Source organism: Acipenser ruthenus, chromosome 1, assembly GCF_902713425.1.
Source record: "Acipenser ruthenus chromosome 1, fAciRut3.2 maternal haplotype, whole genome shotgun sequence".
NCBI classification, from domain to species: domain Eukaryota; kingdom Metazoa; phylum Chordata; class Actinopteri; order Acipenseriformes; family Acipenseridae; genus Acipenser; species Acipenser ruthenus.
In genome coordinates, this window is record NC_081189.1 from 46,615,489 (window position 1) to 46,642,583 (window position 27,095).

The 27,095-nt window shown below is 42.6% G+C and overlaps 1 protein-coding gene across 3 annotated transcripts in view; it reads left to right on the forward strand.

Annotated features, from left to right (window-relative positions):
- LOC117421483 (polycomb group RING finger protein 3) overlaps positions 1–27,095 on the forward strand; it is a 147,185-nt gene that overhangs the window by 87,983 nt on the left and 32,107 nt on the right. For all 3 annotated transcript variants that reach the window (XM_059025788.1, XM_034035951.3, XM_034035952.3), the window contains 2 exons: positions 6,345–6,462; positions 11,893–11,989. In XM_059025788.1, coding sequence (XP_058881771.1) covers positions 6,345–6,462; positions 11,893–11,989 — 215 coding nt within the window. The remainder of the gene's footprint in view (positions 1–6,344; positions 6,463–11,892; positions 11,990–27,095) is intronic.

Genomic DNA, 27,095 nt, shown 5'->3' on the forward strand with positions numbered 1-27,095 from the left:
ATTGCATGTGATCAGACTCCATGCTCTCGCACAACGCTGCAAAGCATCTGTGTGACAGGATTGGCAGAGGTTTGAGACTCAGAGACAGTTTGAAGTTCAAAATAAAGCTTTTTAATAAATAAAAAATACAAAATAAACCGGCAGAAGGGCCAAACAAAAAGGTTTTAAACATAAAATAAACACAAAGCAAAAAGCAAAACTTAGGAAAATAAAGGTTTCCAGGCTGGGCGTTGCCTTCACTGGATTCAAAAACAGAAAAACAGCACACACAAAAACACTCTTGCTTCTCCTTCTAGAACTCTCCCCTAGCCAGGGCCTCTCTCCTGGCTTTTATCCCCTGTAGCCACATTCTCACATGTTTTCCTGGCAGGGAGGATTTTTAACCACCTCCCTGCCAGTCCCAACCACGTTCATAAAGACGGGTCAGTCCCCCGTCACAATCTGGAATTCAGGGCATTATTTTTGTGTAGTTCACAGTTTTCACTGCGATCTTCATTACTTCATTCAGTTCTGGTGACATTGTTTGGGTTGCCAGGCTCTCTCTATGTAAAAAGCAATGCATCCATTTTGCTTCTGCCGCTTTTTCTTTAATTTATTTCCCCACACCACAGTGTTTTCCCATCATGGATGGAGCCCCATCAGTACATACTCCAACACACTTTTTCCAGTCCAATCCCTTTTCAACAACAAAACTGTTAAGGCAACGGAGGCAGCTCATCACAGAAAAGTATGTAATCATGCAGGTCACCATTCCAGCAATACCTAACAAAGACGAGCAGTAAAGCTGCGTTGGAAACATCTGTAGATACATCCAGCTGTATTGCAAAAAATGGGTTTTTCTTCATCCTTTCCAAAAGTTGACTTTCAATGTCATCACTAATATCCACTATTCTTCTAGCGACAGTGTCGTTTGAAAGGGGAACTCTCTGAATTTTTTTTGCTGCTGCGTCACCAAGTAATTCATGACAAATGTCCACAGCACTTGGCAAAATAAGCTCTTCTCCAATTCTGTAGGCTTTTTTACAGCGGGCCATATGGGCAGCAACAAGGTGAGATGCTTTCAGGGCTTTTTAGAATGTGTTACGTATTAGAATGTGTTGCGTGTTAGAATGTCAGCATAATAAAAAAAGCAAAAAAAAAATTCAGAATGTATGTGAGTGTTGTAGGACTTTCGGTTTTGCTTTCCCGGTCTGCCCACCGGTTGAGAAACGCTGATCTACAGTAACGTTGCAGGATGTACAGAAGAGCTTGCCTCCATCGCTGTGTAAAACTCCTGCTGGATACTGCTTTACGCAATCTGCTGCAGACACATTTTTAGAGACATCAATTTTGTGTAGTATTTTTTTAATTTCCCACCTAGATTGCATATATTGTAGTCACATGACATAATCACTGCACATCACTATGTGCATGGTGAATATTACACGCAGACACACAGCAGAGCTGTACAGTTTAGTTAATGTGATTTTTTTTTGTATAAAATTACAAATAATTATGAAATTAGTTTTCATTGCTTAAGAATATTGAAAAAATCATGGCATTGTGCTAATTTCATGATTTCTGCGCAGTATATAAAGGGAGAGAAACAAACGCTATTGACTTCTTCTTGTCGGCTGCAGAAGGGCAGCTTCCCGCTTTGTACACGTCTACCTTTACCCGCCTTTTTTTCTAAAATTCAAACCCCCTAATTAAAAAGGAACATTTCTAAAATGTAAAGAGGCATACTGTGCACATTTGAGACAAGACAGGATTTTAAATTGGCCCTAAAACTGAAATAAATGAATGTGTGTGTAAATAGAGCCTGATTCATAAATTTTATCCTATGGACTGACATCTCTGACATAGGACTAGGGACAGATCTTTCCCAGGAGGTAGTGGGCGTGGAGAATTTGGTATTGTACATTAGCAGGAAGCTGCTTGCATGAGAGACTCAGAGACCAGGTATGCTGTAATTGAGAAGGAATGCCTAGCTGTCATAAAAAAAAAAAATGAACAAATTAACTGAAAGCAAGTTTCTATGCGCCTCGCTTCCTGTGTGTGTGAGCCCAGCCACCCACATGCAGTTTTTGTAAAGTGTGCCAGAAACGTCGACCTTGCGTGGGCCCCAATTCTGCTGGGGGTCTTGCGCTATATCGGAATTTGCGTATAGGTTAATCCGGCCCTGGGTACATCAGGTGTTTAAAACACCAAATTACGGTACTGCATGTATACTACACAAAGAAAATCAGTGAAAATTGTTGGAAAACAAAGCACTGTAATACAGTATTTGGCCATTTACAAAACAGCATTCCAAAAACAGTTCTTACCATGCTTTCTCAGTCTCTGCCAAAGTAATCAGACTTTTTTCCCACTATGTGTGTTAACCTGAGACAGACAGCAACAAGAAATCTCGCACACAAACACAAACTGGCTTTGGAGGTCAGTGAAAACAAATCTTGTTTCAGCTTTTTAACAGTAGAGTAATTATATTAATCTTGTGGTTAAAATGGGCAGTGACGTGAAGTGACAGCATGTAAAAAGTGAAACTGAATTCCCAAATGCTTGTGTAGATGACACATGATAGAGTGCTATTGGTTAATAGAAGGTATCACATCTCCATTGGAATGAAAATAGATGTTGGAAATTAACCTCTTCAAACATCAAACAGATTTTAAGTTCTTTCTGAGTTATCGTAATCTTCTGAAAATGTGAATAATGTTGTACAACTCCTGCCATCAAAAAAAGGAAGGTGTATTGTTCAACAATGGAAGCAGAATTTTGGTAAGGCTAGAAACTTTGTCACTGGAAATGAAAAAAAAAATAACAAAAATATCATAAAATGACACTGCAAATAGCAGAAAAGTAGCCGATACTGTTCACGGACTGATGGCGGCTTTAAGTCAAATTCAAAACGATGTAAATCATTAGCGCCCCAATAGTTAAACTCAAATTATTGCCCTTTTAATATCTTTTGAGTCGTTTTGACGGATTCGCCTGAAATTCGGTATGCACTGTCCCCTGGGGTAGATCTCTTGATGTAAACAGTAGCGTTCCAGTCATTTGTGCGATTGAGATACAAAAAATGCAAAACATCGCCGTGCGTCAAGATGGTTTGGAATTATTTTTTCAAATGTTATAAGTTAGCAGCTGGGATGCAGACAGACACAACAGTGGGTCGGTTGCACACCCGATGGTCTACCATTATATATATATATATATTATAAAATGTTAAGAAATATAGATTTTCAATTCTTTTTTCACGATCTTTTTTAGTGAGTGTGAAAGCAGAATTGGACCTGATGAAGGATTCTTTGCAAAAAACTTTGTTAATGCATCAGTTAGGGTTGATATTAAAATGACAAAAGTAGGGAAATGTGATGTAGGGTTTTTAATCCTAACCCTGTATTCCATCCCACCCCCTTACAAGCAGTGGAATGGGCAAGGCAACACAAGAAATCACAGACAGCCATCATTAGTGAAGACAAACAACATACAACTCTCTGCAGATAACACAAGAGACATCCATCATCATGATCCACTAGGTCTATGAGGTCTACTGCCATGTCAGTGTGTTGGGGGGATCGTGTATATCTGGGCACTGCTTACGCAGGTCTAGTAGGAGACAGATGCATAATAGTGGCACCAGTATCACACTGTACCTCTATGAATTCCACTGATATGACCAATGTCTTGTGTGGCATCCACATGTTTGATGTGCATCAGTTTGTTGGGTTGGGGGTTGGAAACTGTATGCAGGGCAACATGACGTGAAGTGTGTATGTATGGTCAATCGTGAGACACAGGTTCATGACAGAAGGACTACCAGTAGTGCTGTAATATGAATCTATGTCCTAGCATAACTTTCTGTTGTATGGAATTGCAGATATTCAATGGCATAATACAGTCTTTTGCAAAGGAGGAAGGGGTGATGGGCTGACATTAGCATTACCATGCGACAGATGTATCTGATATGACAGAATGACTGACTGATTGATAGCAAAAAAAAAAAGAATGACAGAATAACTTAATACCACTTCATTTACCAAAATGAAAATAATTTATTGTGGATGCAGGAAAAACACATTAACAATATGCTGTGCAGCATCAAACTAGAAATCTGACTGTGTGAACTTTTTTTTTATGTTCCATTATGAACCTACACGAAGGGGAATACATAAATATAATATGTTTTATGTAAAAGGAGAAAAGATACATGATCTGAAATCAAATGAACTGAAGCACAATCTCGTAAATGCATCATTGTCTTACAGACTTAATACAAGTGCAAATGCAATGAAAGTGAAATATAACGTTTCTGTTTTTCAAAACAAATAAAACTAAATTTACTATTTAAGAACACAGTGTGTGTGTGTGTATATATATATATATATATATATCTATATATATATATATATATATATATATATATATATATATATATATATATATATATATTTATTATATATATATATACAGTTCCGTGAATGTCAATCAGATTGGCAGATTTTACCCGAATTGAAGTCAAAGTAGGTCTTATAGTCAGAGGTGAAAGTAACTTTAATTTCTTACCGGTGTAGTGTTATTTTAAGGTACGCATTAAAAAGTGGTACTCCACGCACTGCGTTGCTCGCCCATGACTAAACAGGTTCCGATAAGAAAGCAGGGAAGCGCCCATTAAAATCTGCATGTTGTTGCTGTTTTTGGTGTTTTACATCTTTTAAGGAAGAGTGTCTCTAAATAAATCTAGGTGAATTGTTTTTAAAAATGCAATCGGTTTCAAAAGAGAAGGCTTGGGATAGGAAATGAAGCAGATTTTATATTATACAGATAGGGGCTAAGTCGCTACTGGAACCCTTTGGATTCCTGATGCACCGCTTCGACATGGACGGAAGCCTGCCTCCTCCATGCAAACAATGCTTATGTAAGCTAAAATGGGCTGAACTATTTGCATGTCAATTCTGGATTTGGCTAAATCTGCTTGCTGAGTGTAAGTCAAAGATTTAAAAACTGACATTTATAAATGTGCTCGCCGAGTGTAAATCAAAGATTTAAAAACTGGAGCTCTTTTTCTTGGATTTATTTTACATGCTGAATTTAAATTGAAACTTTGCTAAATATTTTCAGATTTATAAATTATATCTGAAAGTACACATTTAAACATTTATTTAAATGTTTTTCATGAGATTTACAAATCTGAAAAAAGATAGGCATTTTTTGTTTAAATCTGTGAAAGTACAAGATTTAAGCTAAATCTGGGAAAAGACGTGTTAAAATGTTAACACTTTTTTTACACCCCATAATAACATGTCGCTTTTTGAAAGATCTTTCAAGTTATCTGTCTGACAAGCTTTCGACCAGAAATAACAATTCATATTCATAATGTGATTCTCCATGCCTTTAAAAGTCATTTGGATTACTTTTTTTATTTATATATATATATAAATAAATTACAGGGTAAGAATCATATTCGCAAATGTAAGAAAAACATAGAATATCATATGACAGCTTTAGAGTATATACCTCTAAAAACAAGAACATTAGTAAAACTGTTGAATTGTATTAGTTATTTTGAATACATTTTGTAATGCCCAGGTGATGTTTATTAATACAAAAAAGAAAGAAAAAAAGATTATACTATATTTTTTTTATCCATTTATCTGCAGTCAATTGAGACCGATTTGTACAGCATACCAGATTACTCTTCAACATACCTTCAGATATAATGTATTTTTTGTTCTACCTGTGGGTCTAATGAGAGTATATAATCTTACGATCATTTCCCTAAATTGTATTCCACCCTTAACCTAACGTTCCTTTCCTGCACACATTCCCTCTTCACATGGCTCAGTATTTAAAATAATTAATAAATAAAAAAAATAAAAATAATCCCAATTGCTGAGAAATGCAAGACCTATGGTAAAATGTACTTCTACATCCACTTGTGATGTTTTAGCTGATGAGCTGGACAAGAACATGGCAGATTCAGGTTATCCCATAACTCCTCTGCCACTTGACCCCAAAGTGTCTGAATTGATTAGTATTTGCTTGTGGTGCTATTCACAGAGCAGTCAGGTGATATGGAAATGGGCAGTGAAGCTATAGGATAAACTTGGTACCGAAACAGCAGAGATATTGGAAAAGTCTACTCTTTGTCAGGAATTCACAAGCTATAAAGTTGTTTATTTCCATAATTCTATGTATTAGCACATGTGTTGGAGGAGGATTGTTTTAAATTTTCTTTGGTTAAGTTACAGTTAAATACCCCCAATGTTTGAGGGTACATTATTACCACCTTTTGTATGTGGTACCTTTTAAAATGTATGTGGATTGCTACTAAATGTTCTAATTGTTGTTGTGTTTTGTAGAACCCCGAGATGCTGACCAGGAAGATCAAGTTGTGGGACATCAATGCCCACATTACCTGTCGTCTGTGTGAGGGTTACCTAATTGATGCCACCACAGTAACAGAATGTTTACATACGTGTAAGTAAAAAAAAAAAAGTGATCGTTTTACTATTGTCGTGAAAACAGTTTGAGAAACAATACAACAAAGGGAATGACTATATTTACCATGTTAACTTCTAAACCACAAAAAAAAAACTAGGACAATAGCTCTGTACAACATATCTTTCCCTTTATCTCTAAAAAGAAAGCTCTGTCTACGTGATTCTATAGCATAAACTCTGAATCCGTGCATTGCCCTCTGGACATAGTATCACTTACAAATCTCTAACAACATTGATCTTGATGTAAAATATGCTAGAGCTATTATTGATTTTTAATAGAATATTATTTTAATATTCTATTAATCTGAAAAAAAAATATTTAGGTGAATATCACTTTCTCTTTTAATATAACGTTTGCAGAAGTGTTGTCTGGGAAAGTCTGAGAAGAAGGTAACAAAGTATGCACTGACATTTATCACATGTATTTATTTGCCCTTACCGACACTGCAAAATAATTCTGTATTCTTTAAATATGGACTTCAAAATAATTGAAGCATTCAGATGAAGAACAATATATATGTGCACTCAGCCCTTTTCAGATATTCCTCATCAAATTAAGAGCTTGAAACACTGTGCCAAGTTCCATTTATAAGATCAAATTTAGCTTGAAGGTGTAGCAGCAGTTATGTTCTGTTAGTTGACAATTGTTCATACCGTTCTGACTGTTGTGTTTGCAATGCGATCAATGCTGTTGTGGTTGCTGGGTTACATGTTACCGGATGTTGTGGAGTGTTGTGTCGTGCTTGCAGTTGCTGGGATACGTGATGCCATAAATGAGCGAGTGTGTGTGCGACAGAGACGCCATCTTAGGTATGATAGTACGCAGCAATAAATAAACGAGCTCCGTGGTTAGTTTACAACACTGTTTTGTGTCAGTTTGTACAATGCAACATTGGCGACAAGGATGGTAGAATTTTTCGTTTCCCCACCGACTTTTTGGCGAACAGCCCGTCCGGTGGGCTGTTGGTTGGACTCGTTTCACACATACCTGCTTGCAATGGGCTTGGAAAATGTGGCCGACCCGCGTAAACGCGCTATGCTGATACATTGTTTGGGCACAGAGGGATAATGTGTTTTCCTGACACTGGGTCCTGCCCCTACTTATGATGAGGCCATCAGTGTACTCGCTGCACATTTCGGAGCCGCTCAGAGCGTCCTCATTCTGACAATGGGGTCAACGGCCTGGTGATTCAATACTCCAATACATGTCTGCATTGAGAGAATTAGCACTGCCTTGTAAATTTGGTACATGGCATGATGAGATGATTGGAGACCAGCTTATTGAGAAGACATCTAGTACACAAGTGAGGGAGAGATTATTACTTGAATCTGACGATTTAACACTGACTCAAGCCATAAAGATAGCCAGTCAAGTGGAATCAGCTTTTCACAGTGCTAAAAAGCATATTAGGACACCCTCACCTGCTACAGACTCTGTAGTTCAGAACATGCAGCAACCTCTAACCCCATTAGCCATAGACTCGGACCTCGCCGTACAACAAGCGCAGCAGCGCCCTGTGCGTTATAGGCCACGTTGTGGGAACTGTGGGTCCACCAGGCACAAGTCCAGAGCCTCTGACTTCCCTGCCCAGGGCCAATGGTGCAGAAATTGCAGCAAATTTAAACACTTTGCCAGGTGGTGTCACTCCATCTCAGCCCCAGACCCCGCACTTGGCACCAGCCACAATCCCTACTTTGCTCTCGACCCCGTCAACTTTGAAAGCATGTGTTCTACATCTTAATGACATGTGCATTCCTCTGCTCCTGGACACTGGTGTCAAGGTGTCTCTCCTGAACTTTGAAACATGCACACAGTTTTTTTTAACCTGCCCCTGCAATGCTCCTCCACTGCCCTCAGTGGCTATGGACATGCCAAAATCGATGTACTGGGTACATTGCAGCTGCCCGTACGTTATGGTACCTAGTCTATTCCTACATTCACATTCTACATCACAAAAACTGGGGCCAACTTAATGGGCCATGGCTTATTTACTGGCCTTGGTTTTTCCTTGATGGACTACAGTGGCACAGAAATATTGCAAGTCTCCTCCCCTGGCAGCAACAATGGCCTTTCATGGTTTGGGTATCTTCTCCGCATTTTTCCACCAATCCAAAGTCAACCCTACTGTGACTCCAGTCATTCAGCCACTGCACCGGATTCACCTCGCCTTGTGGAACCAGGTGTCAATGGAGCTGAAACTCCTGTTGGAAGCTGGCATTATTCTAGAGCTCATTAACCCATTCCCTTGGATTTCCAAGCTGGTTATACCAAAGAAAAAGACTGGGGGACTCTGAATCTGTGTGGACTTGCGTGCTGTGAACAAGGCCGTTATTCCTGACAAATATCTGCTCCCGACAGCTGAAGAGCTCAATACCCACGTTTATGGCTCTGCTGTCTTCAGTAAGCTGGATTTACACCAAGGCTACCTCCAAGTTCCCCCAGCAAGGACCTCAAGGCATTTGTTACTCATACTGGAGTTTGCTACACCCACATGCCATTCGGGTTGAGCTGTGCACCCAGTTGTTATAAAAAAAATCTTCACTGGCATCCCGTTAGTATCCTTGCATTTGGGTGGCATCGTGGTGCATGGTCCTAACACCTCAGTCCATGACAAATGCCTGCTCCAAGTGCTCTAAACACTTGCCCAGCACAACTTAACGCTGAATGGTGACAAATGTCTTTTCCATGGTGCCTGAAATACTGTACGGCCGGACGTTTTCCCTCCAAACGGGCACTCACGGCTTTGATGTCCACATTAGGCACGGGACACCAACCACTCGGATTGTACAGATGGTTAGACCGGCTACAGCAATACAATTTCCAACTTCAGTTTAACCCTGGGTATGACAATAATGTTGCAGACCTTCCATGACAGGACATGAGCTACAACTACCATTGGACAGGCTGCGACCACCAGGGACTTGCTCTTCCCCACCTGTGGCCCGCATTACGAGCCAAAGGATCCAACAGCACATGAAGCAGAGGTTCGACAAAGTGCACAGAACAAGGCAACCTGTAATGCCTGTCCTGGACTTGGACCGAATGAAGCGGCCTCACCGAGGCAACAAGCTACAATCTTTTTGGTCCTCCCTACTTTGTGTCAACCAACGGCTTGGACCATCGACCTTTCAGCTCCAGGACGGGTCTCGGTGGCATGCCAGCAGGCTGAGGAAAGTGTCGCCACCTGAAACACTTAAAAGTGTTTTTACACTTGGTGCCGAGCACCCCGATCGGTACTGAGACCGGTCACCGATCGGTAACCAAACCCATTCCATGCAGTTTCCAGCCTTGCACTGATGCTGCAGTGTTCTCACCAGGCACGGGAGTCCTCTAAGGAGCTGGCTCGCCTTCTTCCTAAACAGAGGACCCCAGCTCATAAGCACAGACGGTCAAGCCCTCATAACCCCTGAAGCTGGCATGTTTTGCCTCTGATTGTACAAAGGCAACTGTGTTGAACTATTACCAAATCAAAATCTAACTACACTTTGCATTTGCATTATTGAATGCTTGTTATGTAGCTTGTTGCCAATCGAAACAAATGGTATTATTTTAAATTGCTTTCAGCTTCATCCCAGTGGCAGATGGAAATTAACATTTGTCATTCCAACATAAATTGCACCCCTTTCTAATCTGTTTTGACCAGCTAAAATTTGTATCACATCCTTAACTACCACTATTCTCTCCTTCTGAGAGATTTCTTAATTATTTATCCCTTCTCTGTTCTGTACTCATTTTAATTTTATAAAATATGTATTACATGAACCCCCATACCTTTTCTTGTCTTGTATTTATTTTGAGTGTACAGTGTACCCTATTGTTGCATTTAAAATGTACATTAAGCACTGCTGCTGCCAGTTTGAGCCCCCTGTTCATATACATACAGTATAATAAGAATGGTTTTCCAAAGTTGTTCCAGAGGGGCACTAGAGGGCACACTTTAGTTAGAAATAGATATGAAACAGTGTGTAAAGAGAGCACTAGTTATGTGATATTGCTTCCAAAAATGGTAAATAATGTATAATTTGGTGTGGGACATATTATTCTAGAACCATAAGACCTCTTCTTCCAAAGTACTGTCAAATTAGAGTGAAATATCCTTAATTATGATGCTGATGCAGCTAGCTCCTGGAACAACCTGTACATTTTGGAGGCTTGTATGTTAAGTTGTAACACTGTATCAAGAGACTAAAAATATTCCGGAACAGTTATTGGATACCTAAGGTATGGTATGTACTAAATTAATAAATGATGCAACTGTAGCAGGCTGTTTTATTTTCACAGTGTTTAAGATGCTCACTAGCAGAGTACATGGTTGCCGGTTCTCAGTAGCGGTTTAGGCAGATGCAACCCATGCAATTGCATGAGGCACCAAGTGGGCCCCGAGGCAGCCCCTGTTGTCATGGCTCAGTTACTATAAAAAAAAAAAAGTTTATTCACCTCAAGTCTGAACCAGAATGAATGACTTATTAGCCATTTTACCATTATTTTTATCTATGTGCCATAAACAGAAAAAAACCCAACGTGTCGGGGTTTAAAGCCATTCACAATTATGTCAGTATGTGCTGTGTAATTGTTTAACCCTCGATTTAAAATAAATGCATTTCCAGCTGATGTATCATCCTCGCCTCTTGTGATGCTTGGCTACATCTACCATGGAAATTGATGGACCTGTATCCTAACCTCCTCTGTACTGCCTTGCAACTGCTTTTGACTGTGCCTGTCACAGTAGCATCAGGGGAGAGAAGCTTTTCTTGCCTGAACATGAAATGAAGGAAAAACGATTTGCTTTCTACAATGTTACAGGAACGTTAAACTGGACTAGGGCAGATATCAGTCGTGAAACTTATTTGCCGAAAACTGGATTATTCAGCTATAATTGGACTTTGCTGCTGTGAAAGCACAAAAGGTTCATTTCTAATGTCACAGAGTGTTTTTTTTTTGTGATTTGCTGTAGTAAAATGCAATACATTTAATAGGGTCATTGTTGCCATTTGAAAGTCATGGTATCGTAGCGTAGTGTTACTGGTAAGAAAAGAGAATAGGGGCCCTGGGATCGAGCTTTGCATGGGGCCACCACGGGACAAACCGCCACTGCCGGTTCTGTCCCAACCTCCACCCTGTTGCACAGCATTGTTATCCAGTAACTAATCTGGTATGTTGTTACACCAATTCATTGCAGGATATCCCCAAAAAGTCAATTTAATGTAAATACTTGCAAAGGTTCAAGAACTCTAAAATGTACCAAAATCTAAATTTTGTAAGGTATATTTATCATCTCCCTTTCACATGTTTATGGTTTCATTGTCTTTTTTTTGTGGGTCACCCTGTACAGTTGAAAGGCAGGTTTATTTTTTTAACTTCCAGCTCTAATGCCAAATGGATGATTTCACTTAATGTGTTTTGTAGTCTGCAGGAGCTGCCTGGTGAAGTACCTGGAAGAGAACAACACTTGTCCAACGTGCAGAATTGTGATTCATCAGAGCCATCCTCTACAGTATATTGGGTAAGTACCACTTTAAATTCCACTGCAACAGAAACTTATCCATCCTGGGTTGTCCCAAATTAATACAAAATAGTCATGCTCCTTACAAATGCACATGTCCAAAATGTAAACATCTTTATTTGAAATAGGCATGCAGTTATGGAAGCAGGTTGATTTTTTGTTAAGCCTATACCATGAACCATACCATTGAACATGAAATTAGAAATACCTTTGTGACAGGTGCGAGTGGTGTGGTGAATAAATGAACAATCCCAAACTATGCTTTTCCCAAATAAATGTCTGGTTTATTTTACACACAAAAGAAACCACCCCTCTACCATCAATGGTATCGGGGGGGGGGGGGGGGTTGGGACACGGCTGGCTTGCAGACCAAACAAAACAATATTTAATAATCCCCACACGTCCTGTGCACGAAAGTGTGCTCCTTAATCCACGGGGGTGTGCTCGTGTTGTGAGGTGAGGGTAGTGCTCCGGTCGGTTGGGCTGGCTCCATGGCTGCATCCCCTCGCTCCTTACTCCTCCTCTATGAAAACACAAACAGCACATAACAAACAAACAAAAAGAACAGCTCCGGCTGGTCGCTATTCTCTCAGCACAAGGGGCCGTACTGACGTAGCTGCTTCCTCTTTTGTACTCGCAAAACTCCTCCCTGCAATCAATCCGTCGCCATAGTTTCTCAAATAGAGGGCTGTCCCACAGCTGATTGCAATGGAGTCATTCCGGGTACTTGCAAATACGCACTCCCCCTAATATGGTCACCTTCCGGTTTCCACCTACCATCAAGGTGGCCCATCTAGGAGGCAGCATACCACCATCCTTACACAGCGCCCTTTCTGGTTGGGAGGGAGATTTACAACATTGATCCTTTCTCTCTATCACATATCTCACCCATCAGAGTGATGCCGAAGGAACACTCGGCCAACTTGACAGAGTTGCTTCTTAATCATATCAAATGCCTCCTGACACTGCCCTGTCCATTAAAAGCAGCCTTTCGCGTGAGATTGACCAGGGGATTGACTGGTGGCATGTTTGGGGAATAAACGGTGATATTATTATTATTATTATTATTATTATTATTATTATTTATTATTATTATTATTATTATTATTATTTATTTATTTCTTAGCAGATGCCCTTATCCAGGGTGACTTACAATTGTTACAAGATATCACATTATTTTTACATACAATTACCCATTTATACAGTTGGGTTTTTACTGGAGCAATCTAGGTAAAGTACCTTGCTCATGGGTACAGCAGCAATGTCCCCCACCTGGGATTGAACCCACAACCCTCCGGTCAAGAGTCCAGAGCCATTACCACTACTTCACACTGCTGCCCGCATAGCCGACTAACCGCAGTAGTGATCTCACCTGTGACTTTGTTCTCGGGATCGCCATCTCCACCAGTGCCTTGGCTTTGGAGGTGATCGGCTTCACCCGGCCATTACCCATAATGTAGCCATGATATTGGGTCTCTTGTTTGCAAAGTGCACACTTGCCCAGTTTGGCTGTTAGCCCTGCCTCCCTTAAAGACTGCAGGACGGCTTTAAGGGAGGCAGATGATCCTTCCAGGTGGAGCTAAAAATCACCACATCATCAATGTACGCGGCTGCATACTGATGATGGGGAGCTAAGACCTGGTCCATCAGTCTCTGAAAGGTGGCGGGAGCTCCATGCAACCCGAAGGGCATGGTCCGGAAATGGAACAAGCCATCTGGGGTAGAGAAAGCAGTTTTCTCTCTTGAGCTCTGAGTGAGTGGAATCTGCCAGTATCCCTTCGTCAGATGGAAAGTCGAAATTAACTGCGCCTTACCCAGTCGGTCGAGGAGCTTATCCACTCGGGGCATTGGATATACATCGAACTTGGAGATGGCATTAACTTTTCGAAAGTCCACACAGAATCGAGTGGAGCCGTCCTTCTTGCCCACCATCACAATAGGACAGCACCACTTGCTCCGGGAAGGTTCAATGACTCCAAGCCCGAGCATATCCTCCAACTCCTTGCGAACGGGACCCCTGCGACTCTCTGGGATCCGGTACGGTCTCTCTCGGACCCTGACACCTGGCGGAGTAATAATAGCACGTGAAATTACATTGGTTCTGCCGGGCAAGTCAGAAAAAAACATTATTAAACCTTACCACTAACAGGTAGAGCTTGCTTTTCCAATCCAGAAGTAACTGTTCCCCCATCGGAATGCTAGTTGTAGCTGGTGGATTGACAGTGGGACCAAAATCCTCTTCTAAACTGTCACCAGCTATAAATAGGGCCTCCCTTTCATTCCAGGGTTTTAGCAATTTAATGTGATGAATTTCGGTCTTATTCCGGCGACAGTGTTGTCATTTCATAATTTACATTACCAATTCCCCGTATCACCTCATATGGCCCCTGCCACTTAGATTCCGATGTGGGAAGTAGCAACAGTACTTTACCACCTGGCCGAAAAGTCTGAATTCATGCCTGTTTTGTACTGTTGCTCCTGGCGATACTGAGCTAGTTTTAGGTTTTCTTGCACCAAATGACCAACCAATGCTAGGCGGTCTCTTAACATGATTACATACTTGACTATTTTTGGAAGTTTTTGTTTGCTTCTCCCACCCTTCCTTCACAAGATCAAGGAAACCCTGTGGTTGCCTCCCATACAGCAGTTCAAAGGGAGAGAACCCAGTCGAACTCTGAGGCACCTCTCTCACTGCAAACATCAGGTAGGGGAGGAGTTTAGCCCAATCTTTCTACTCTTGGTTGACAAACCGCTTCAGCATCTGTTTTAAAGTCTGATTAAAATGTTCCACCAAACCGTCCATCTGCGGGTGATAAACAAAGGTTCAAATGGACTTAATTTGCAACAATTTATATAATTCCTTCAAACACTGTGACGTGACGTTCGTTCCGTGATCAGTGAGGATTTCTTTTGGAATCCTGACTCTCACTATAATCTCTACTAACTCTTGAGCAACTGCTGTGGCACTAGTGGATCTCAATGGTACTGTCTCTGGATATCTAGGCACGGGACACCAACCACTCAGATTTTACAGATGGTCAGAGCGGCTACAGCAGTACAATTTCCAGCTTCAGTTTAACCCTGGGTGTGACAATACTGTTGCAGACCTTCCATGACAGGACGTGAGCTACAACTGCCATTGGAGAGTCTACGACCCCCAGGGACTTGCTCTTCCCCACCTGTGGCCCGCATTACGAGCCAACAGCACATGAAGCAGAGGTTTGACAAAGTGCACAGAACAAGGCAACCTGTAATACATGTCCTGGACTTGGTCCGAATCAAGCGGCCTCACCGAGACAACAAGCTACAATCTTTTTGGTCCTCCCCACTTTGTGTCAGCCAACGGCTTGGATCAGCGACCTTTCAGCTCCAGGACGGGTCTCGGTGGCATGCCAGCAAGCTGAGGAAAGTGTCGCCACCTGAAACAGCTAAAAGTGTTTTTACACTTGGTACCAAGCACCCCGATCGGTACTGAGACCGGTCACCGATCGGTAACCAACCCCATTCCATGCAGTTTCCAGCCTTGCATTCTCGCCTTCTTCCTAAACAGAGGACCCCAGCTCATAAGCCTCCAGTGATGCACTGATGGCCAATCCCCCATAGCCCCTGAAGCTGGCATGTTTTGCCTCTGATTGTACAAAGGCAACTGTGTTGAACTATTACCAAATCAAAATCTAACCACACTTTGTGTTATTTGCACATGAATGCTTGTTATGTAGCTTGTTGCCAATTGAAACGAATGGTATTATTTTAAATTGCTTTCAGCTTCATCCCAGTGGCAGATGAAAAATAACATTTGTCATTCCAACATAAATTGCACCCCTTTCTGATCTGTTTTGACCAGCTAAGATTTGTATCCCATCCTTAACTACCACTTTTCTCTCCTTCTGAGAGATTTTTTGATTATTAGCTCCTGGAACAACCTGTACATTTTGGAGGCTTGTATGTTAAGTTGTAACACTGTATCAAGAGACTAAAATATTCCGGAACAGTTATTGGATACCTAAGGTATGGTATGTACTAAATTAATAAATGATGCAACTGTAGCAGGCTGTTTTATTTTCACAGTGTTTAAGATGCTTATTAGCAGAGTACATGGTTGCCTCTGGATATCTGGTCGCGTAGTCCACCACTACCAAAATGTGCGTATATCCAGAGTCAGACTGGCTCAATGAACCCACTATGTCCATAGCAATGCGTTCAAAGGGAATTGAGAGGGCAGTGGGACCAGCGGGACCGGGCGAATCCGCCCCGGCGCTACTTGCTGGCATTCCGGACATTCTGCTACATATCGCGCAACCTCACTAAAAACTCCCATCCAATAAAATCGAGCCAATATTCGCTCCCGAGTCTTATCGTTACCTAAATGGCCTGAACAGGGGACATCGTGAGCCAACCGCATGATCTCACGTCGAAAAGACTGGGGAACGAGTAATTGTGTTACAATCTGACTTGTGCTCGTGGCTTGGGATACTCTATATAGTAAGTGCCCGACAATAATGTGGTGAGGATATGTAAGCGGCCGGTTATCCTCTACATTTTTCCCCTCGATAGACCGAACCTGTTCCTAGGATCTTTTGTTCCAACGCTAGGTCCACATCTCAGTCCCAGAATTTCGGGATATTGAGGAGAGCTAAAGTAGCTTCAGCACTGGGGGCCTCAGTAACCCGCCCCTGCAGGTCACACTGAGTCCCGATCCCCTTTCCCGTACATTTGACAGATTCTGAGGTCCCCCCCCCCCCCCAACCCCAGAATTGTTTCATTTAACGTTCCTCCCCATTTTTCAACCCTTCACTCTCTTTGTTTTTTTTTCAGACGAAATAGGGAATGGAACAAATCAGTGTGCAGCGGAAAAATATTCCCAATAGCTTCCCCCCGCTGCTCCCATGGTCTTACCGGAGACTGGCTTTACCGTTTTATTAATCATGCTATCAAAGTGCGGGTATGACATCCAATTGTCAAATCTAATTTAGTGAGGGGGTAGTCCGTGTTATCCCCATGGATACAGGAAATGACCACAACCCTGCGTGACCACCAAGGTACCCTCGTCAATAGAGCTTTTGTAATCAGAGTTTGTCCACATCCTGAGTCCACTAATGCGTGGTTGCTCACATCACCAACCTGTACATTAACAATACAAGGCCCCTCCCAATCATTACCCCTGGTCTTACCTGGTGCTGTCAGGACATAATGGGAAGTCACCCCACACTCCATTGCCGCCGAACAATTTCTGGCGAGGTGGCCAATCTCCTGGCACCGGTAACAGGTGGGTCAAAAGGGCGTCCACGGAGCTTGCGTGTCCCGCTGCCGGTTTGACAGCGGGGAGGGGTGCTCTTCTCTTACCCCACTGGGGGTCGCCCTCGATCTCCATTGTGTTGGAGGGAGGCCACCCATGGGGTGACGTTGCAGTGCTGGTCCGTGGGTAGTGGGGGTGAAACGCGGCAGTGGTCCCGCCAATCATGGTTTGTTGGAGGCAGGAGCAGGTATGGCAACCACTGCAGGGGTAGGCAGTGCATCCTCGAACCCTTCAGCCAATCTGACTGCTGCATCCAGCGTGGTGGGACGGTGGCGGCTTACCCAGTTCAACAACTTTATGAACTGCTCAATTGCAATGAGCTCTGTTACTTTTTCAGCTTCATTGGTGCCGGGGCAGAGTCACCAGGTCACATGGTCCACCAGTTGTTGCGCCACCACACAAGGTCGCAATCCTGGGGGCCGCTGGTATTCTCGGAACCAAGGACGGTGTGTCTCCTCAGTGATGTCTAGCCGCTGGAGAATGGCCTGCCTCACTCAGTCGCAACTGAGGGTGTCTTCATTGGTCAAGGCTTGGTAGGCTGCCTGGGCTTCCCCAATCAAATTGGGGCCCAACTGGGTAGCCCACCAATCCTGAGGCCACAGTGCTGCAGTTGCCTGCCTGTCAAAGGCTACCAAATAGGCCTTGGGATCATCCTCCAGCGACATCTTTACCACTCTTATCTTCGGTAAGGGCACCGTTGGTTCAGTCGCCGGTTCCCTCCCCAGATTGGCTTCCAGGAACATGGCGTGCATCCGCTCCGTCATAGTCGCCATTCCCTCCTGATGTCTTCGCTCCTGTGCCTCCAACATCGCTCCCAACTTCTGGTCACCAGATATTTAATAATCCCCACACATCCTATGCACAAAAGTGTGCTCCTTAATCTACGGGAGGGTGCTAGTGTTGTGAGGTGAGGGTAGTGCTCCGGTCAGATGGGCTGGCTCCATGGCTGCAGCCCCTCGCTCCTTACTCCTCCTGTACGAAAACACAAAACACAACATAGCTGCTTTCCCTTTATACCCACAAAACTCCTCCCTGCAATCAACCCGTCGCCATGGTTTCTCCAATAGAGGGCCGTCCCATAGCTGATTGCAATGGAGTCGTTCTGGGTACTTGCAACTATGCACTCCCCCTAATATGGTCACCTTCCGGTCTCCACCTACCGTCAAGGTGGCCCATCTAGGAGGCAGCATACCACCATCCTTACAGAGCGCCCTTTCTGGTTGGGAGGGAGATTTACAACATTGATCATTTCTCTCTCTTTCACAACCTTGTATGTGTAGCATGCAAATGTCATCTAATATTTTTACTCTAACATATACAAGCTACATCTCTCTGTTGCAAGTCTGTTTGTCACAATATGCAGCAGGTCTGGCCAAATTAAATTACAAATTATTATCCATTATGGAGCCAATTTTTTTCCCCCCAATTTTTTGTCCCCATTGATCTTATTTAGATTTGATATTCATTGAGGGATCGTCACATATCCCTCCAGGACAATGCCAATGGCAGCCCTAAATCAGTGGATCTCAATTGTTTCTCTATTTTTGACCCCCTTTAAAGCCCCCCCCCCCCCCCCCCCCGACATTCTGGCATGACCTCCCTATTCAAAAAGCCTTATACTAACAAAGTATATAAATAGGTAAATCTATATTTTTTTGAATGTATAAACAGAGAATATCTGAGTAAAGCAAACAGATTGTAGTATTCTTGACATGACAGCTGACATGAAATTCTACATAAAATAAGTCTTTCTGCAATTCACTACTGCTGTGATGTACAGTATCTCTTTGAGATGTGTTTGCACCCTCAAACTCTTCATTGACTCCCCTGGGGATGTGGACATCCTCTTTGAGAAGCACTGCCCTGCATCTTAAAAATGGTGTTACATTTACAGACGTGCTCAAATTTGTTGGTACCCCTCCACAAAAAACGAAGAATGCACAATTTTCTCTGAAATAACTTGAAACTGACAAAAGTAATTGGCATCCACCATTGTTTATTCCATATTTAATAGAAATCAGACTGCTTTTGATTTTGTATTCAACATAATATTGTTGATAAGAAAACAAATGAAAATGGCATGGACAAAAATGATGGGCCCGCTAACCTAATATTTTGTTGCACAACCTTTAGAGGCAATCACTGCAATCAAACGTTTTCTGTAGCTCTCAATGAGACTTCTGCACCTGTTAACAGGTAGTTTGGCCCACTCTTCCTGAGCAAACTGCTCCAGCTGTTTCAGGTTTGATGGGTGCCTTCTCCAGACTGCAAGTTTCAGCTCTTTCCATAGATGTTCGATAGGATTCAGATCAGGACTCATAGAAGGCCACTTCAGAATAGTCCAATGTTTTGTTCTTATCCATTCTTGGGTGCTTTTAGCTGTGTGTTTTGGGTTATTATCCTGTTGGAGGACCCATGACCTGCGACTGAGACAGAACTTTCTGGCACTGGGCAGTACGTTTCGCTCCAGAATGCCTTGATAGTCTTGAGATTTCATTGTGCCCTGCACAGATTCAAGGCACCCTGTGCCAGGCGCAGCAAAGCAGCCCCAAAACATAACCGAGCCTCCTCCATGTTTCACTGTAGGTATGGTGTTCTTTTCTTTGAAAGCTTCATTTTTTCGTCTGTGAACATAGAGCTGATGTGACTTGCCAAAAAGCTCCAGTTTTGACTCATCTGTCCAAAGGACATTCTCCCAGAAGGATTGTGGCTTGTCAATATGCATTTTAGCAAATTCCAGTCTGGCTTTTTTATGTTTTTCTGTCAAAAGTGGAGTCCTCCTGGGTAGTCTTCCATGGAGCCCACTTTCGCTCAAAAAGCGACGGATGGTGCGATCAGAAACTGACATACCTTCACCTTGGAGTTCAGCTTCTATCTCTTTGGCAGTTATCCTTGGTTCTTTTTCTACCATTCGTACTATCATTCGTACTATCCGCGCCCAGGGAGGTTGGCTACAGTTCCATGGACCTTAAACTTCTTAATAATATTTGCAACTGTTGTCACAGGAACATCATGCTGCTTGGAGATGGTCTTGTAGCCTTTACCTTTACCATGCTTGTCTATTATTTTCTTTCTGATCTCCTCAGACAACTCTCTCCTTTGCTTTCTCTGGTCCATGTTCAGTGTGGTGCACACAATGATACCAAACAGCACAGTGACTACTTTTCTCCATTTAAATAGGCTGAATGACTGATTACAAGATTGGAGACATGTGTGATACGAATTAAAGAAACTAATTAGTTTGAAATATCACTATAATCCAATTATTTATTATCTTTTCTAAGGGGTACCAACAAATGTGTCCAGGCCATTTTAGAATATCTTTGTAGAATAAGTAATAATTCATCTCTTTTCACAGCTTCTTTGCTTTATTCTATGACATACCAAAGGCATGCAAGTATACATGATAAAATAGCTTTTAATTTCATCACTTTTCAGGAGGAATGAAGCATTATTTCAATGAGCTGTAAGGGTACCAACAAATTTGAGCACGTCTGTATGTCAGGTTATAGCAAAATGCAAGAAAAGAATATTGACTAAAGTGCAGACTCCTTAGCAAGAAAAATGTTAGTAGAAGGAGGGCTACATTGTTGTCTCCTCTTTTGCCCCACATACTGAATCATATTTCTCCTTTGTCCATACTGCTTTTAGTCTCCCCCTTTTTACACATAAATAAGCCTTGATTTATTCTTGTTATCTGATAGGGTGTGTTTGAAATTACTTTTTACAACCACATACAGTGTTTGACATTATCAAATACAAATTAATCATAGCCACAGCAGAGACTAATTGGATTGCTCTGCTTGCACCCAGCATTTTTATAAAATAGTTCCCAAATGTTACTGGTTAAGAAAATGCAACATCACTTTTTATTTTTTTATTTATGTATGTATTTATTTTTTTGGACAGTGGTTTAATAATGAGTCACTCTGTCATTACAATCTGTGCTGTGGCTGCTGCAGCCAAGGACAGCATGCAATGTCATTGGGATGATCGTGTGTACTCAATTCTTGAATTTAACACTACCAGCTGCTGAAGCTTAAAATGTTACTTCCTGTAGAGGTCACTCTCTGCTGAAAGATACTTATACTAAGGAATGCTAAATATTGAAACACTTTATAGGACCAAGACACTGAAAAGATGTTTACCTCAATTAAAACAGTATTTCATCGGTATTTAAAGGTCTAAAAGCTAAGTTAATTTATTACATAAATGTTACATGTTACATAGAACTTCTCTCAAATAAGTTCCCTTACCGTTGTTGTCCAGTTAGAAAACCTCTTAACTGAAAAAATGTAACTGCATCAGTGCCATGTCAGTGAAGCTTTGGGGTGTGTCTTGATTTTTGGTACATGGCTGTATTCTGTGTACTGGCCACTGAACCTAATTTGGCACTGTTATCCAAGGACACTGCCTGCCCTAACAAGCAGTGCCAGGTTTCTGAGGTGATCCTCAAAAGGGCTTATTCAGCCAGGGCATTTGTTGTATGGTTGGGGAACTATAACAGCATCCTGGTAGCATACCAGTTGCATTTGCTGCAGTCCCTCTCCAAGAACTACAGGCCCTCCCCACAATAGCTGGATGAGCTGCGCCTGGTGAACAAGAACCTGTTTTGTGTGTCTAAACTCAGCAGACAAGATGTAGGCAGAAACCTGACTGCGGTGGTAGCTGCCCACAGGCAGCTTTGGCTGTCCTATGCACCGGTACCTGACTGGGACAAAGCACCACTGTTGGGCGCCCTGGTCGCTCCAGGGCATACGTTTGGTCCGGCGGTAGACGAGATGCTGCAGCGCTTTTACCGCAAATGGGAATCTGCTAAGGAGTTGGTTCGCCTGCTTCCCAAGCGACCGTCTCCGGGCACGTAAAGCAGCAGCAAACTGGCGCCCTCGGGCCCAGCAGCCACAAAAACCAGCGCAGCTGGCTGTGCCTGCCACCAAAGGCGATGCTCGGGACCGGTCCGCGGCACAGGCGAAACAGCAGCCATAGGACTTTGCTGTCACATTCCCAGGGCCCCTTCTTGGGGAGCCATCTGGACTATTGGCGTTAGTGCACCACAGACGTCTGGGTGCTTACTACCGTTCAGACCGGCTATTCGCTATGATTCAAGCCCGGTCCCCCTCCCCTGCCCTTTTGGGGCGTGACTGCAGCATCAGTCACATACCCACAAGATGCCACTGTGGTGTCTCAGGAAGCAACAGCTCTGCTGCAAAAACAGACTATTCGCATGATAGACCCCCTCGAGATGGAGGAAAGGTTCTACTCTAAGTGCTTCCTAGTGCCAAAGCGGGATGGTGGCCTCACACTGATACTCAATCTCTGACAGGTCAACCTGTATCTGAGCCGAATGCTGTTGCAGTCAATCAGGCAAGGCAACTGGTTCACTACTGTGGACCTCAAGAACGCCTATTTCCACATCCCCATAAAACCAGCGCACAGGAAGTACCTGCATTTTGCCTTCCAGGTTATTTGGCCTATCCTTCTTGAATTGCATAGAAGCTATTTTGGCCCCATTGAAACTCCACACGGAACTTGTCACTGACCACATTCGACGGTTGGGCCTTACGGTGAATCATGTGAAGAGCCAGCTCTCGTCTTCCCAGACAGCCGCCTATCTCGGTGTGTGCCTGGACTCCATGCTGGCCACTCTATCGGACGGCAAAGTGATGAGAATAGCTGCTTTGGAGCTCTTTGAGGTCAACAGTGCGCTCACAGTAGTAACGTTTCAGAAACTTCTGGGCCTGATGGCAGGACCTTCCCAGACCCTGCTGTTGGGTCTCCTGCACATGCACCCTCAGCAGACCTGGTTCATCTGCAGCGTCTTCCAGCCCGCGTTAAATTGTGAACGCCTGTTAGTGTCCCACCAGTGTCTAAGGACACTCTTCGTGGAAACAACCGACCCATCTATGCCTAGGCATAGCGCTGGGCAGTGTCACCAGAAGGGAGGTCGTCGCCACGGACACATCCAATCTGGGTCATTACACCAGGTTCAAGGGAGACATGTACTTATACGCACAGACAACACAACAGTCGTGGCACTGTTATATGCCTTCCCACCGCTTGCACTGCTCCCACTGTGTCTGGCAGGACCTGGCCAAGGTGTTCCAAACAGCCCCATATTGGCCAAGGAGGATCTGGTTTTCAACCATGATGCAGCTCCTGAGCGGCCAGCCGCAGAGACTGCTGACACGCCTTGACCTGCTCAGTCACGCACCGATCCATCAATCCTGCAGCTCTGGGTCTGGCCCCTTAAAGGCTGCATTTGAGCCATCTGAGACTTTCCAACAAGTGGTGTCTGCCTCGTGAGTTCAACCCCACGACTTGTCCCATGGCAGTAATTGCGACGGCTTTGGTACACTCACCCATTCGGTAATGGTTACATTTCGTACTTGAAAGGGAACGGTAGGTTATTATCATAACTCCTGAAATTGCCTGAAATATAAATGTAACTATTAACCTTCAAGGTGACTCTGAGATCTGTGAGCGCTGGCCTTTTGTTCCCTCGGGGGCAGGGTCACAACTATGTCACAGACTCAAAGAGCAACTTTGGTATACAATATTCAGGTAAATACCCATTCAGTAATGGTTATATTTCTATTGGAGGGAACCAGGGTTATGATAATAACCTATTGTCCTGCCATATCTTAGAAACCATTTCAGATTCAGATTTCATTATTTTTTTACATTGAAATAACTACATAAAGCAAAATGTTTCAGTGACCTTAATAAATGTGTCTTCTGTTCTGATATGGCTGCCATATTTGCTGTTATGTGACTTTTTTCCATTTCCAGATAAGAAACTACAGATTTTAAATATTGATTTCAAATTCAATCAACAGCAGTATTCTACTGTGCTGGTTAATTGACACTGTTACTGTAATTAAACCAACAGTCTGTAACAGTTTGATGAATATCATCTTTTTATCAATGAAAACAGACTTTGAAAATGTGACATTATATTTAACTAATGGAATAGGGCCTTGTGGAAGGGTGGTGGGTAATTCACTGACACACAGGAGACACAAAAGTAATTCGGGAACACCGCACAGGTGCCCAGTTTTATTATGGACGTATACTTTCTTTTCAGCCCGCAGAGGGCGCTGTTGTCTGTGGTCTGCCGTACCAACAATGGTACCGACAGAGCCACAACTATACCGGGAGCGGTACAGAGTACAGGTGCTCAAATACAAAGTTAATCAGAAGGTGAAAGGAACAGGAAAAATAAAGTACAATAAACAAAACTACAAATAAAAGGTGCTGCGCTTGGCAGCTTCACCCCAACCGTCGCTACCCGCATGGCCCGGGTCTCCGTCCTAAACTCACGGCTCCCTCAACCTTGTATAAAAATATTTATCGGGGCTGCCCACAGTTTCCCCCGCTACCGCTAGCTCTCTCTCATTGGGATTTCCGTCCCCGCAGTTCACGAACCAGTGCTTCCGTACGCCTAGTACGTCTCCGAGGGCAGACCTGAGGGAACAACAGAATGTTAACTTATAAGGCCAGCAATTCCCCCAAGACCCGCCTCTCAGCCACTCAGAGAGAAGGAAAGCCCGCACACCCACTCTCCCACCTCTCCGTGTCACTGCCATGACTGACAGGCAAATATTGACGGGCTGCTGCCCTCTTCCTGCAGCACTATGAACACATCAGAAGAGTCAGTACAGGTCTCCCCCTGTTACAGGCCTATTGTCACACAATCTGGTCCACAGTATTCTATAAGTCACTTTGAAGTCGTTCAGTCCAGGCACTTCAGATTCTCCACATGGTTCAAAGTAATTTCTAAGCAAAGGAAAGGTGGATTTAGATAAACATCATCAAATATTAAGCTTAAAAATAAATTCAAATTACACCTGAGTCTATTTTCACTTTCAAAGGTAAAACCATTTCATTGTTTAGGAATTGCAGCATCAATAAAGACAAACAGCTATCTTAGAGGACTGCTGCTTTGAGCTGTCATTTAAGTTCAACTCTAGGTTGCCTTTACAAAGCACAAAGCATGTTTCTCTTCCCACTGCTACCCTTCTGCGCTAAAACATGCTGGGTTATTGCGTATGCTAATTGCATTGATTTCTGAGTTAATTAAATCCTTCCCATAGAGAAACATTAATATATTAAAACTCTATTTTTACCCTCTTACTTTGCATAGCTTGTTGTCAGTCCTCACAGCCCTCAGTTAAAAATGTATGTAAGCAGTTTTAGCATTTGAATGAAACTTGATGATAATCTCCTGCAAATAAATGTGAAGCATTAATTTAAAAGGATATTTGACTAAGGGTTTTGGATGTAGCTCTCAATGTATTATTCCCAGTCAATTGTGTATACCTTTTAACAATGTCACAAGAATCAAATTCAGAAGTATCTTGGGAGTTGTTATTAAAGCAGAACTAATAGTTCAGAATCCATTAAGTACTAATGCCCCTCAAGCTTTGCCAGCAGAGTGCTTAGTGGTTATTTACCCCCTGCAGGCTGAGTCCTGATGAGGAAATTAAACTAATGATTAGTATGGATCTCGAGTGAATTTTACTCTTACAACAATGAGGGTCAAGGAACATCCATATTTAACACTAATAAAGTAAAATCAAGAGCCTTCATTGACATGGGAAACTCTGTAGACCTGGAGTCCTGTTGATGGGGTATGGAATGAAATGCAACAAATATGCATACATTTTTTTGATTATTAACCTTCCCTACAGTTGATTTCTTTGAATATGCCTATTCAGGGTGGTTCAAATCAAGTCGTCCGGTCTCAAAATGTGACCTGCAAGTCACGTTGGCGACTAAGCATTTACTGTACATGCTACAGAACTGCGCCTCTATAATAAAAGACTTAAAAACTGGCAGAATCTGCACCTCCCTTTATGGTTATATTTCCTGGCATTTTATATATACAGTTGCCACAGCTTAGAACGGGCACGTTTGTGTTACGGTGTACAGTATAAACTCCCACACAATAAATAACCTGACATTTAAAATGTCCCCCAATCACCAGTACAGTAATCAAAACAAACAAGCGTGCATGCAGTTAAAAATCTTTATTAAGATGCTCATTACACTAATAAAAAAGATGTGTTAAAACCTATGAATGTAATAAAGTACAGTAATCTGTCGCATAACCGACTGCGATGGGACCAGAGTAAGGGCGGATATGTAAAAATGCGGATAAATGAATCCTGTTTTAAATACCATTATACACAGCTGTAACAATTACTGTAGTAATAACAGTTTACAAACACACATCATTTACAGAGTACTCCCATCCCCTTCCCCAGTCCATAATCAGGTCCATTCCCACATTGTTCCAAGCATGCTTTAGCAAGCGCACAGCATCTAACAGAGACATTTTATTTACACTGAATTGTCATGCTGATGCTCATCGCTTTTCTCTTTTCAGCCATGCTTGCTTGCTGTTGCAGTCAGTGCTGTTTTTTCAGTCTGTAAATAAATCTGACACTGCGTACAGGGATTAAATAGCCAAGGTACAGTACAGGGGTAATCACTCAGTAACGAGGTGCAAACAACTGCTTGAGTGATCTGTCAAGCTTTTTTACTACAGTAAAGTGCTGCATTTTTATTGAAATCTATGTGAATGGCAAGGTAACGAGTTGAAAATAGCTGATTTGCAGATTAATAAGAGTGATTACTACAGTATAAGCAGTATGTTTTATTATTTAAATCTATGAGAATGGCACATAAGAAGATCCAAACAGCTGAGTCTGCCCGAAGTATACGGCATTCTTAAGACAGTATAAATGATGCCTTTGTTATTGAAATCAATGGGAATGGTAAACGCTATTTGTCCGATACAAACAGCTG